Source organism: Anser cygnoides, chromosome 1 (genome assembly GCF_040182565.1).
Source record: "Anser cygnoides isolate HZ-2024a breed goose chromosome 1, Taihu_goose_T2T_genome, whole genome shotgun sequence".
NCBI lineage: Eukaryota > Metazoa > Chordata > Aves > Anseriformes > Anatidae > Anser > Anser cygnoides.
In genome coordinates this window covers 124,671,482-124,686,191 of record NC_089873.1, presented here as the reverse complement: position 1 = coordinate 124,686,191, position 14,710 = coordinate 124,671,482, and the positions used below count along the sequence as shown (strand labels likewise).

Here is a 14,710-nt window from a genome sequence, read left to right as displayed (position 1 = left end):
ACTGCTGTAAATATAGCCACATTTAGTAACGTGTTACAGCTATAACTAGCTAATGGTAATTGTTGGAACAAAGCTTATTAGTGATGTGTTGCTAGCAATTGCTAGTATTCTGTAATGATGCTCTTCATTATCTGTCTGTATCAATAATGAAATAAGGTTCATTCAAATTAATTGCTCTTTCTTCTCTTTTAGACTCAAAAATTAGTGACTTGGCTGAGTCTCTAGTGTATTCACTGTGATAAAATACTGAAATTGATTGTGACTGTGAGACTTATAGCACTTTTGTCACCTTCACCTTTTCTTTAGTTTGTTTTTATATAGCAGTTATATTGGCTTTTAATTTGCTATGTTATATTATAACATGTTGTAACAAAGCTATGCACAAAATTGAGTAAAACAGTAGGAATTTTCTTTCCTTTTCTCCCCTAGTGTAATTATCCATTATATTTTCATGTTGTGCATAAGTAGTTACACTTCTCTATTGGATTAACTGATATCACATTGGACTAAGTGCAGAAACATACATATATATGTATAAATATAAATATATATAAATATATATATGGAATTAATATATTTTATTGAAACAACTAAACTTTTTGACAATACTACCTAAGAATTTCTCTTCTGTGCCTGTGTTTTTATGGTGTTTAATTCTCTTTATTGTTTTTGTTTGTTTTTAGTTTTTGCTCCTTTTATTTTATTTTATTTTATTTTATTTTATTTTATTTATTTTATTTTATTTTATTTTATTTTATTTATTTTATTTTATTTTATTTTATTTTATTTTATTTTATTTTATTTTATTATTTTATTTTATTTTATTTTATTTTATTTTATTATTTTATTTTATTTTATTTTATTTATTTTATTTTATTTTATTTTATTTTATTTTATTTTATTTTTATTTTTATTTTATTTTATTTTATTTTTTCAAATAACTTGCTTATTGTAATGACGGGAAAAACAGAAAGTCTTCTGCATGACTGCAGGACTTTGAAGATATTAATTTCAAAATGATGCTAACACTGCTGCAACTGTCATTGCTGTCCAGTGTTTGCTTTCAAGAGCTATTTTAGAGTTAATTAAACAGAGGCAAGTATCTGAAAATATAATTGGAAAATTTTATATAAGGGTCAAAAAAACCTTGGAGATGTTTAAAATCATAGAATTTGAAATATCTGAATAATTTTCTTCCTTGATTTTTCTTGTGAGGATACTTAAGTTGCTGTCCCTAAATGGTTTCTATAAAAATATAGCAATATATATATATATATACACGCATCCCACATTCAGTCTTGTAGGATTCTGTACCTTCCAATGGCATGGAAAATTCATTATCCTGTCAAAAATTCTGGTAAATATGAAGGTGATATACTGAATGTTGCTGATCATATCACTTATGTTCAGTGGGCTCATGCAACACAAAAATGCAAGACAAAGCCAAAGGGGTAAAAAACAATCAAAAAAAAAAACCAAAAAAAGTATATGTCCTTTATATACTACGTTTAATTAAACCTGGATGCATTATTTTTTCTATTTGACAAATTATTTTTTCTATTATTTGACAAACAGTTTAATTCAATGATCTTATATGTAATCTATGTGAGACTCATTTCTATTATTTAGTTGGTTATCTTCCTGGAATATTAATATATTATCAAAATAATAATCAATAATGTTTTTCTATATCTCAGAAGTTAATTTGTAGGTTTTTTTGTGTATTGCTTTTACTAGCTTCTCTTCTATTAAGAAATAAAGTGAAAATGCACGTGTATATTTCTCAGCACACATCTAAAAGAAACAGCATGCTGAAGTGGATGTCAATTCAAGCAGATAACAGGAACAGAGAAAGGAAAGGGTATCAAAATGCTAGAAGGCTCTTTAGTATGAATGTTGACTTGAATAAAGCTTTTTAGTATTGTTGTTGTTGGTAATTATAAGAATGCTAAAGCACGGGTTACATAGGCAAATGACAAGTTTTACTCCACTGCCTAACTTTTATTATCAATTTCATTAAGAAAAAAGTTTATAGATATCAAAAATCACTGCAATTTCTTGAGATGATGAATTAGCAATAGTCATATAACAATTTTAGTTGTTAGTAATTATTTCAAGTTTTGTTTAATAGAAATAGTTATTTGCTAATAAGTTTTTCAGGAAAAAAAAAAGTCTACCTAATGAATTTGACTGTAAAAGTATTGCATAGATTCATCTGTTACAATTTGTTGTAGTTCCACTTAATTAAAGGAAGTTATAGCTGTATACAATAATTGGGAATCTAAGAGGGATATAAATTACCATTGATCTTATTTTAGAAAATAGCAATTTGGATCAGGAATTAAGCAGGATTATCAGGGTGTTGCTAGGACTGCTTTGTCACTGTCTGGAGAAGGAAGAGATTTTGTTATGTATTTGTAACTGCTTAACAGATCTCATGTCTACATTTTTCTTTCCATGAAGACCTCCTCTTTTCTCATCTGTACATTTTTCTATTTTTTATTTTTACATTTCTGTATTTCATTCTCTCCTCTTGCACAAATTTAACCATGTTCTTTTAGAATATATTCTGTGTAGAGTTTTTCCACTTTCCACTCTCTCACACTCCCTCTGTTACAGGTCTGAATACTGAGGTAACCCTTATGACAGATATCCTATATAAATGTTCACCTACAACAATTTCAAAACAACTAACATTAGGGTGAAATGAACTGGTGAGGTAAATGCCATTTCAAGCAGACAAGTGAAAAGCAGAGGGCTTCTGCTCTTGTTTAAATGGATCGTTGTTATTCAGCACTCCATATGCTTTCACATATTCACAGATAATAAAAGGGTAAATCACTGATTCGGAGAAACTGTGGAAGCTGGGCATTAGAGCAACTACTTCTGGAATATAGTAGAAGTCATGGAGAATTAAGCCTTTTATAAACTTAAGTGTCCTATTGTTATTACAAGGTTCAATCACAGCATTGCTGCTACTGAGCTGTACAATTATTAGGATGTTGAATGGCTACAAAAACAAAAGACCTGTAATAGAATCATTATATTTACTACTGATTTAATAGTATATTGCTATATAGTTTTTACTTTAATGTTTATAGACCAATAATGTATAAATGACAAGTTAGGGTGAAAATGACTTCATGAGGAAATATATACAGTTCCAGTAAGCCATTTGTGATGTATTCATAACTTGTATTATTGTAATTTTCACTGCCTGAATTTTACCTAAGTAAAAACGTAAAAACTTATTTAGAGTTTTTAGACTGGTACTGTTTTGAAGTCTACTTGTGTAATGCGAAAGGTGTAGAGTTTGGACCACACCGAAGATTGAAAGAAAGTTGCATTTGTTCTTAATAGTGAATGTAAAAAGCTTCCATTGGGTTATAAAATTTCCTTAATCTCATGATGTAAGATTTTTTGTTTGCTTGCTAGTTTGATACAGTGCCTCCAGTAAGAGGCATATGGAAAATTTCCTTAGCTCTAACACACTAACATTTTTAACCCTCTGAAGTACGCATGTTTGCCAGAGGGTTCTGCTGTGTGCTGCAGTTTCTGATAGCTGAGAGGCTCCGTATCCACTGTATCCATTATGATCCAGATATAATCAGCAAACTCACCTTCTCGTTCTGTCTTAATTCCTGCCTGGGGACTGTTCAAATTTTTTCTCACACTTTTTCTGTGCTATGAACACATTAGCTTGTTTTCCTTTGTTCACATTTTTTGTGTTGCTCTGCCTTTTATATCACTATTTTTGAGTTTTGTTTCATCCCAGTAGTCTTGGTTTCTGACACAGAGTACCAGATGAGTCAGACAGACAGTGCAGTTAGCATTTAAAGCCTCAGTAAGAAAGTTTGTGTCACCTAGGGGCATCCAGAGTGTTTGATTCCTTTGACGATACTTTGGGCTTTTTACAGAAAATTCTGTTAGGAAACTTAGCTGAAAAAGTATCCACCCAAAACATTTCAGTATCTTATACCAACAGCTTACTACATAATTACCTTAAAAGTCCACTCAATTTGTGCTTCTGTATGCAGGATGCAGATAGAATAATAGGATCATAGGATCATAGAAAGGTTTGGGTTGGAAGGGACCTTAAAGATTATCTAATTCTAAACCCCTGCCATGGGCAGAGAAACTTTCCACTAGACCAGGTAACTCAAAACTCCATTCAACCTGACCTTAAATGCTTACAAGGATGGGGCATCCACAAGTTCTCTTGAGCAACCTGTTCCTGTGCCTCACCACCATCGGTGTAAAGAATTTCTTCCTTATATCTAATGTATCACAGAATCACAGAATCATCTAGGTTGGAAAAGACCTCCAAGATCATCTAGTCCAACCTCTGATCTAACTCTAACAAGTCCTCCACTAAACCATATCACTAAGGGCTACATCTAAACATCTTTTAAAGACCTCCAGGGATGGTGACTCAACCACCTCCCTGGGCAGCCTATTCCAATGCCTAACAACCCTTTCAGTAAAGAAGTTCTTCCTAACATCCAACCTAAACCTCCCCTGGCGCAACTTTAGCCCGTTCCCCCTTGTCCTGTCACCAGGCACGTGGGAGAATAGACACAACCCCCACCTCGCTACAGCCTCCTTTAAGGTACCTGTAGAGTGCGATAAGGTCTCCCCTGAGCCTCCTCTTCTCCAGGATGAACAACCCCAGCTCCCTCAGCTGCTCCTCGTAAGACTTGTTCTCTAGACCCCTCACCAGCTTCGTTGCCCTTCTCTGGACTCTCTCAAGCACCTCCATGTCCTTCTTGTAGCGAGGGGCCCAAAACTGAACACAGTACTCGAGGTGTGGCCTCACCAGAGCCGAGTAAAGGGGGACAATCACTTCCCTAGCCCTGCTGGCCACACTGCTTCTTATGCAAGCCAGGATGCTGTTGGCTTTCTTGGCCACCTGAGCACACTGCTGGCTCATATTCAGCCAACTATCAACCAATACTCCCAGGTCCAAATCTACTTTTTTTTTCTTTTTTTTTTTTTTAGTTTAAAACCAAGGAGTTTAGTTTACTCCTTGTTCTATCACTTCACATCCTGATAAAGAGTCCCTCTCCTGCTTTCTCAAAGAGCCACTTTAGATACTGGAAGGCTGCTGTAAGGTCTCCCAAAGCCTTCACCAGGCGGAATAATCACAACTCTCTCAGTTGGAGTTACCTGTCTTCATAGGAGAGGTGCTCCATCACTTTTATTATCTTCATGGCCCTCCTCTGGACTCATTCTGATACACACATGACTCAAATCACAGACATACACATTTTCTGGTCATTAAATAAAAATATCTTCACAGGATCGCAAAATCAAAGAATAGTTGAAGTTGGAAAGGACCTCTGGAGGTCATCTGGTCCAATCCCAATGTTCATCAGAGCACCACTCTTCTTTGGCTTCTCCATCACTTGGGGGAGGAAATTATTGTCAATGCACTCCAGGAACCACCTGGACTGCTTAGGTGCTGCTGTGTTGTCCCGTCACCAGATATCAGACTGGTTGAAGTCCTTCATGAAGATGTAGGCAGGCAAATGTGAGGCTGCTCCTATCTGTCTGTAGGTCAGGTGACCCGTAAGCAGATAACTGCTATAATGCCACCCTTACCTCCTGTCTTCTCTTTAATCCTGACCCATAAACTCAGTGCTCTCCAGCTGCTCTCTCAGATAAAGGGAAACTCCCTCTCATCTTCCCAGCCTGTTCTTCCTAAAGACCTTTATCTCTCCATTGCAACACTCCAGTCATATGGTGTCATCCCATCACATCTCTGTGATCCCAGCAAGCCTGTAGCCCTGCAACTGCACACAGATTGCTAACTTACCATGTTTATTTCCAATACTGTTGGCACTACTACACAGGCATGTGTAGTAGTAGGCCATCCTAGCATGCTGACTGCCTAGCAAGGGTTTGGAGGATCCTCTTCAAACAATGATTTTAAACAATCTGAGACATCTCTAGAATACAAATTGGGCTTTTTGGATCCTTGCAGACCCAGAAGCCTAACTTGCATCTGGTAAAGGATAACCTGTTGCAATGGAAACTTGAATGTGCCTCAGAAGGAATGCTGGCTCTGGCATTTCACATCACCATTACTGCAGAAAAGAATTCTTAGTAGACCAAAACAGAAACCAAAATTTTTGGCCATTTTCCTCTGAATATTAAAGGAAAGAAAAATAAATAAACAAATAAAATCCTTAGCTTGGTTCTTCAGAGGAATGGGATTACAGTTAAAAATTTCCCTGTTTGGTTGCTTTCCCAAACTCCTTCTAGGAATTTTAAAATAATGAGATAATATTTATTTGTGATAATATTTAAAACAATATTTAAATGTGAAAATTAGATAGCCAATACCTCCCCGTATTTACTTTCTGTTATCCAATAGTGTACTCCTCTCTTGACCCTAAGAGACAGATGGATTGTTTAGACCTTCTCCATATTTCCAAGGGTATATTCCAAGTCTTTCAAGAACACAGAAAGAGAATATTACCAATTTGGGAAAGAAAAAAAATTACTTAGGTGATTTTCTATAATGTTCTCAAGCCACAGATAAGTAAGTACTCCTTGGAGTAGCTTTGTGGAGGAATTATATAATGTATAGTACTGAACATGTGTTCATTGAAATGTCAAATGATTTTGAATTACATGGACAGGTAAGACTGGAGACTGAATCATGAGCAGGTTAAAAGCAGCAAAAGTGATCCATAATCAATGGATGCATTTTTTATTTTGCATAAAGCTTAAACTTTATTTGATTTATAGAGATGGTTTCTTGAATGGAACAGTAACTTATAGCTTCATTATAAGGAAGTAATTTTGTGACCGTTTTCCTTATATGTCTATGAATTAGTTAGTTAAGGGTCATTCAGTTCCAGAATTTATATTTCTAATAATATTCTCCAATTTGTTAATTACTTCTATCTTTCTTTCTTTTTATGTTTATGTTTTCTCTATAAAATTGGACTGTAGAAGTTTTTGTTTGTTTGTTTGTTTTGTTTAAATGAATTTACTTATTCTCTGTTTTTAAGCATTTCTGTCACTTCGTCTCAAAAAGAAACAGACATTAAGAAACAGGATATTAAGAAACAGATATTAAGAAATCTAAAGACAGTGAGAAAATGTAACCATCTTTGACTTCTTGCCATTTTTGATGCAAACAAGACTGTTCTAAATCAGCAATCAGCTCATAGAGTCTGAGAATGGAAATAAGAAAAGGAATGTTTTCTCAGTGTTCTCTGCAGGATCCTCTTTCAGCAGATCAGGGGTCAAACGCATTTACAAAACAGTAGGAGAGAAATCTTGTATTGTCACAGTGGGTTCCTAGAGAGTGTTCAACTTTATACATACACTTGCAGCCCACCTGGAATCTAAAATGACAAAAAAAAATATATATAAAAAAAAATCCTTCCAAGTACTTTTGTCTATGACACTAATTATAGTGGATAGTGAAATGTGGGAAGCAAGACAATGTTTCCTAGTCTCCAGCTGTCTGGCATATCAGAAGCAGAGGAAGTTATAAGTTTCAGAAAAGAGCCCAAACTAATGAAGGTTGTAGGTAATGCAGAAGTAATGTTTCGGCTTGGGAGTATGGGGAATGGAGGCTAAGGTTAAACAAGTCAGCAGTCTGTAAGCTTAAAACACCTTTTATTCTGTAACTGGAAGGTTCATAAGACTCATTTTAATTAAAAGCTGCAAAAAAGTTACCACTTCCACTTCGAAGCATGTTCAAGTCTGATGAGCAGGCATCTCATGCTGTGGTGTCTATGGCATGATCTGTTCACCCTTGGAAACTCTTGTAATGGTTTCTGTCAGCAGGTTGGTTATCTAGAATCACTGGTAAATACTTGTAAATTTTATTGTGCATTTTGTCCTCAAATATACAGTAAGGACAGTAAAGTTAGAAGGAGTTTGATAAAATGGAGAGAGAATCCTTCAGTAACAGAATAAGGCTAACACATTCTAAATATTGTAGTTAGTGGCTGAGAAAGCAGTAAAATTATCATGAACCACTGCAGAATACATACAAATAAAATGTTTGATTTTCTATCTCTTGCTTGGGATGAAAATTATTACTTAAAATATAGCATGTACATTGACCTTTTTCTTTTTCATTTTAGACTTTTATTTCTATTTTTATTGCATTACAGAAACTCAACTTACTGTATGAAAGTGTCCATTTCTCTGACGGTGGGTGAAAATGACACTGGACTCTGCTACAATTCAAAGATGAAATATTTTGAAAAAGCTGAACTTAGCAAAAGCAAGGAAATCTCATGCCCTGAAGTAGAGGATTTTTTATTTCCATTTAGGGAGCCAGAGATTCTATGGTATAAGGTAAGCAACCCAGTAAGTTTTCACCTTCAACAAGCTATTATGTAATGTTCTGATTTTTTTCATGATCAGAATATGATATGAAGCTTGGATTGTTTTATAATCTGTTAAGAACCGACAACAGATTTGAGGATAGAAAAGAAAGAACTAACTGACCGAGAGCAATTCAATTACTTCCTTTGGTAAATTTTAGAGCTGGTGTTTTCTTAATATCCGTTTATGGATATCACAAATAACAGCTTTCTGCTAACAAATGAGCTAAAAAAGAAAAGTGCTACCAGTCCAGGTTGATTTAATATGTTAAGATAAAGCCACGAGAGCTGCATATATAGCAACTGCTTGTGCCATATCAGACTGAAGATTGTGTCTCTGGAAACTCAGACATAACAACTACTTGGAAAAATATGACTAGAATAACTACGCATACAATTATCTGAATGAATGGCTTAATTTTGCAGCATAAAATTCAACAATAATAACAACAAATCCCTTCTAAACAGTTGGTCTTGATATATTTTGGTTTTACTTGCAACTATAGGTGATTTCATAGTTTTTATCAATAGTTTTATTTCAATACTGTATCTTTACCTAAGGGTCAAATACCAGGAAATAGTGCTGCCTGTGGGCATCTTATAAGAATCTCTCTGAACAGCAGCTTGATTTCTGGGTTTCTTATCATTTGCAGGAAGTACTTAATACCTCAGTGATATAGTACGTACAATTTTAACCCCCCAAACAGTTCAATAAATCTGAAAATTAGATTCTGAGTATTGTACAAATATCTGTGTATAGAGGAACATCCTAGCATAACTATGTGCTGGTATACATTCTAATTTTTTTTTTTTTAAGTCCAGTAATTTACCTGATAACTTATAAATTTTAATATAATACACCAGACTATGGTATCTAAAAAAAAAATAATAATAATAATAATAATATAATAATATATGGTCTAGAAGGATTCTGGCTGAAGTAACTCACTTAACATATCTAAGATGAGAGGTAATTATTTGCTTATATTCATCTCTTATTTTGTGTGTATAAAATACGTACCAGAAGATTTATCAGATTTAAAACTATGTCTGGGTACTAAAAAACATCTCAAAATATTAGCTTTTAAGGAGTGGTTGACAGCAGTTGTCTGAACAAGCTCAAACAACCTCTAATATTTTAACATTAAAAACCAAGCCCATAATGCATAGACAACGATTATGCTAGGAAAATCAAGTAAAATACTTCGTGACAGTAAATTAAAAGATAATGTCTTATGAAAAACATCAACCCTTTTTTCTAATAACTTACAAATATACTGCTTAGACATGCAAAGACCTAGGGGAAAACAAACAAACAAACAAGCAAACGAAAAACAACAAAGAAGTTATTTCAAATATCACCAAAGTTACTCAGGTGAAAATAATCATTCCAAGGAGTAAAAAAACCTTGCATGCAAAAAATGCCTCTATTAATGCACAGATGACAATATTTTGAAATATTTGAAATTCTGAATCTTTTTTTTTCAGTTATGTAACTTACTTATTACTAAGAGTTCAGAGAACTTTGATTCTAAGATATGCACAGAAAAAGTTATCTAACATCATTTCTCCTTATTCCCATCTTCTCCTGTTTCCCTACTTTTTTAATTGTAATTTTGTTTAAAATAAATAAACAAATTATCCCATGCAACCTCTATCTACTTGTAATATAACAGTCATGTTATCAAAGACATGAGTGTAATGACAAGTAATTAAATGAAGTAGAAATCCCTCAACAAATGTTAAAACCGAACCAAACCAAACCAAAAAACAAACAAACAAAAAACACCAAAGAAATCAGGTGTTTTTTTGTTTTGTTTTGTTTTTTTTTTTCTTAACAGATAGCAAATATTATATCAGTTTATAAAATTCTATGGTCTTTTTTTTCTTTTTAATCAACACTTAACTGAACTGGATTTTGAGATTTTTAATATACCTAAAGTTCAAAACTGTCCTTAGCTCTTGTCTAGCCTTCTTGGCTTTGAGTAGCATTGTCATCTGTGGTTCAATTTAAGTGTAAGAATATAGTCACTGAAGTGTTATGTTATCTTTAAACAGGAATGCAAGTCAAAGACATGGAGATCAAGTATTGTGTTTAAAAAGGACACTCTTGTCATTCGTGAAGTTAGAGAGGATGACATTGGAAATTACACTTGTGAGGTAAAATATGGAATCTTTGTTGTCAGAAGAACTACGGAATTAACAGTTACAGGTAATCACAGGCTCTTATTATCTATTATATGTAGGAAAAAATAATTTTGTGATTAAACAACCATTCTGTGATTATGTGATTTGAGTTGTGAATATTCAAGTCATTATGTAGTTATCTACATAAACCATTCTTGCACAAAACCTTGCTGTGTCTGGGCATGAATGGTCAATACATCACGGTTGTCCTGAATGCTTCACAATAGTATGTGTAGTATTTTGATTAAGTCTGAGTTTTGGTCTACTGCAAAAGCTTCTGGATAGGTCATGTTTTTGAATGGGAAATGTGGTCAAGGAACAGATAACTTCAGCAAGCATGAATTATAAAAAAAAAAAAAAGAAAAAAAGAAAATTGTGTTTAATTTTTGTTTGTTGTTGTTGTTAAATGTCTTGGGACATGAGAATAGCTATAACTATAACCCAATAGCAGTAGGTCTGATTGCCCTGGGACATGAGATGAGCTGTAACTGTAAACCAATAGCCTGGAAAGATCTGTGCAACAAGGTAATATATATATGTAAGAGTTAGCGTTCAAACAGTGCATAAATGAAGGATGATAGCATTCTTTCTCTGTTATTCTCTGCTGCCCTTTCTGTAATTTCATTTTTCAAGAATTTCTTGATCTCAATTGTTGTGTGCAGTCATAACCAATTAACCTATTTTCCATTACTCTAATTATTTTTTTAATCCATTTATTTGGGGCTTTAAAGATATTTTGAAGTATCAAGTTCCACAGATTAATTACATAACATACATAAAATATAATTTAGCAACCAGCAATTGAAGATGAATTTAATATAATCTGCATTTAAAGCTACCGTATCAATACATAAAATTCCTCATAGATAAAACAAAATGTATGTTGTAATAGTAAGGTTCACAGCTGAAGAACAGTATGAAGAACAGTCCATTAGCTTTTCAGTTCTTGACCAGACCTCTAACATCTGTTTAACAAGCTTTTAAAGAATATAGCTGTATGTTTACCTAAGGCAGAGGATTAACCTCTAGAATTATAGGATGACATTGGAAGGCAGGAATACAACACAATCTATGTAACACAGTGCAGTTCAACAATATATTGAATATACAGAAAAAGAAGGCAGAAGCAGTACTTCCCTGGGAAAACTAAGGTGAACTAGATTTGCGTGGTTCACACCAATGTTTGTGTATATAAGCTCTTGTATGTAAGCTCTCTCAAAATATCAAATAAAACAATAAGCAAATCTTAGAGAAGGAGTTTTGTGGGCTTTTTTGTTTGTTTCTTTTTAGTATCTAATATACAGATATTTTGCATGATGACAATTAGAAACCACACTTATGTTGTGCATTAGATTGACTTAACTGTTTCCTTTTATGGTGAAAAGCTTGCTTTCTACTTTGATGTATCCCATTTACTCCACATTATCAGAAATTAAAATGAATTATGGTTTGTAATTTTCTTCTAGCAGAAGAAAATGGTTTCTATGGTTTGTGATTTTCTTCTTCAGTGTGGAAATCATACTGTTTATGTTGTTTTGAGAGAATTCAGGCAATCAATTATATTTATTTAAGTTCAATATCAAGGATATCTTCATATTTTTTCTTTTGTTTGGAATTGATTTGTTTAGTCGGTACAGACAGGCAATTATTGTCTAATGATTAAGCTCCCAATAAACATATCCTGATTGATTCTCATGCATATAAGGCAGAGATACAGTCCTCAATAATTTGATTTATACCAGGAGATTGTCAATTACCGTTTGCAATATATGATGTATAGACTCAAAGAGAGTTCGCCAATTCTTCAGGTGATCCCTTCTGTCCCTGTGGGTGGTGCTCCACTCTGAAATAGTATTTCAAGTAGACTCAGAGAGCAGAGAAAGAAAAAAAGCATTGCAACCAGATGCATGTTGCTATTTGTAGCAAAGGTTTCAAAAATGTAATTCATCACTTGTGGTGTTGGTAGTTCAGTGTTTAACTAGACAGAGACAGAAAGAGGCTTGGTTGATTTCCATGTGTTAAAAATGAATGAATGCATAAGGAGGGAATTACATAACTTCCACCTCTGCAAACACTGGCAGATGTAAAGACAACCTCCAAAGCAATAAACTGCTTGGATAGTACTGTAATTCTTCAAACCATCTTTATATTATTCTGGGACTAATCAGAGCAAACAGATCTCCCCATAGTACTACTAATTTTATACAAAAACTAGTGACATCTTGATAAGACTTTTTATCAATGCTTTATAGGAAGAGATTTGAGCTTTACAAGCCAGCCTTATACTTTGTGCTGAAAAACAATTTGTTTTGTCCTGGAAATACATTTAGGAGTATATAGAATAAATAGGTTGTGGGTGGGGGTGGAGGAGACAGATTGCTTGTTTTGACAAAGAAATTAAGCTTTAATTCAGAAAATGAGAAATAAATTTTGCAAATGTCAAATTAATGGCAGAAAATTAAATTGCTGGTTGACTTCTTTATTGTATTAATGAAAATGTAATTAATTAAAACTAAGAAACTATGTATCCTTCCAACAGTTTCTGACATGCCTCCAGGCAGTATTGATAAATGATGACATTTGTGTGAACTATTGCTAAGAACAAATTTAATCATTAAGGATCAGATCCACAAAAAGTGAGAAAATATTTCAGAGACATTTGAAATTTCTCTGCCAAACATATTAGTGAGTTACAATAAAAGAAATACAAAAGTATGAGTAAGCAAGTAGTTTTGAGAATTACCAATTTGTCTCATGCTTTCAAAAATCCTTAACATAATGGAGCTTGTGATGTGTTTATCAAAATGGGACTCATGAAAAATAAGTCTCTGTATTCATTAGCATTACCTTATCAGGGTTTTCCCTGCCACCAACTTCACACAGCCATCATTAAAAAATACTTTTTTGTTTGTTTGTTTGTTTTCCTATGTGCTATGTTTCCACATGTTTAAGATTGGAACTTAGACTTTCTACATTTCTTTCCAAGAGTATATCATCTTTCCTCTAGAAATGGAAACAAATGAACAAACTAAAAACACTTTTGATGCAAGAAATCCATGAGCCAGATATTTTATATATGTAAACATTTGTATTTTTCTACAGTAACTGAAGATCCACCTTTGTGCATTGTTACTCTTGCCTAGTACGAAATCAAATGGTTTACTGTTTTGCTAAGAAATAATAGGTATCTGGTTGGTGACACAACAGGATTAAGTATGTTCAGTGGAGTGTAGAACTGAATTAAAGCAGCATATCTTATCCTTCCTTTTACTTAGAAGAGGCAAGGAGAAACAGAATATCGGGAGGCTATTGTTACACAATCATAGGCATATTCTCCAAACACCTAAATTTTTCATCTTTCTTTGGTCTCCAAAATTCAAATTGGAATAATAAAAAAAAAGAAGGTTAAAATGATGATTTTGAAAAATATTATTTCAGTGGATATCTTACCTATGAACCATTTATACTGAAAACTTTCCTGCAGATAACAAACTAAGTTTGGACTCAGGAAGTTATTTGGACAAATGTCTCAAAATTTTTTGTTGCAAACAGTCTTTTTTGCAGATGATAATTTAGATGTTATATAACTTCAATCAATCAATCAAATAAACAAAAACCTGTTAAGTCTTTCTTTCCTCCTTTTGTGGGATAGGAATGATGCTCAGTCTTTCTCTCACAGACTTCTTGTACTACTTTATGTAAATAATATCTGTTCTTAATTTCAAATACAAACAAGTTTGAATCTCAGAGTTTAAATTCATAGACACCATAGATCTACCTTAAAATACAACGGCAGACTTAATACTGAGGTGCCATACAAATATATGTGGAATGTACCCAGTAAATATGTTGAAGGTACACAGATATTCAGACTAACCTTGACATCCTGGTGATTTTTAAGACAGGAGTGGGTTGATATCTTAATAAAAAAGGAACAATAATATAAATCTCACTGATGAAGAGAAGATAGGATGTGTTCAGACAATATCAAAAAGGATAGAAAAAGTTTTCTTATAAATTTATAAAACTTATAAGAGAACTTAAAAAATTGTCTTTGTGTTATTACACATAAGAATTAAGGTAGAAGTTAGAAAACCTTCACAAGAATTTGGTGGAAGAACAGGGCCATATGTATAAGGAACTGTGATGTGGTAAATTAAGGGCAGCTC

At 33.3% G+C, this 14,710-nt stretch overlaps 1 protein-coding gene across 5 annotated transcripts in view; it reads left to right on the top strand.

Annotated features, from left to right (window-relative positions):
- Window positions 1–14,710, top strand: part of IL1RAPL1 (interleukin 1 receptor accessory protein like 1) — a 764,863-nt gene that overhangs the window by 480,227 nt on the left and 269,926 nt on the right. For all 5 annotated transcript variants that reach the window (XM_013192689.3, XM_066980474.1, XM_066980465.1 and 2 more), the window contains exons 4-5: window positions 8,139–8,325; window positions 10,413–10,566. In XM_013192689.3, the coding sequence (XP_013048143.3) occupies window positions 8,139–8,325; window positions 10,413–10,566 (341 nt within the window). The remainder of the gene's footprint in view (window positions 1–8,138; window positions 8,326–10,412; window positions 10,567–14,710) is intronic.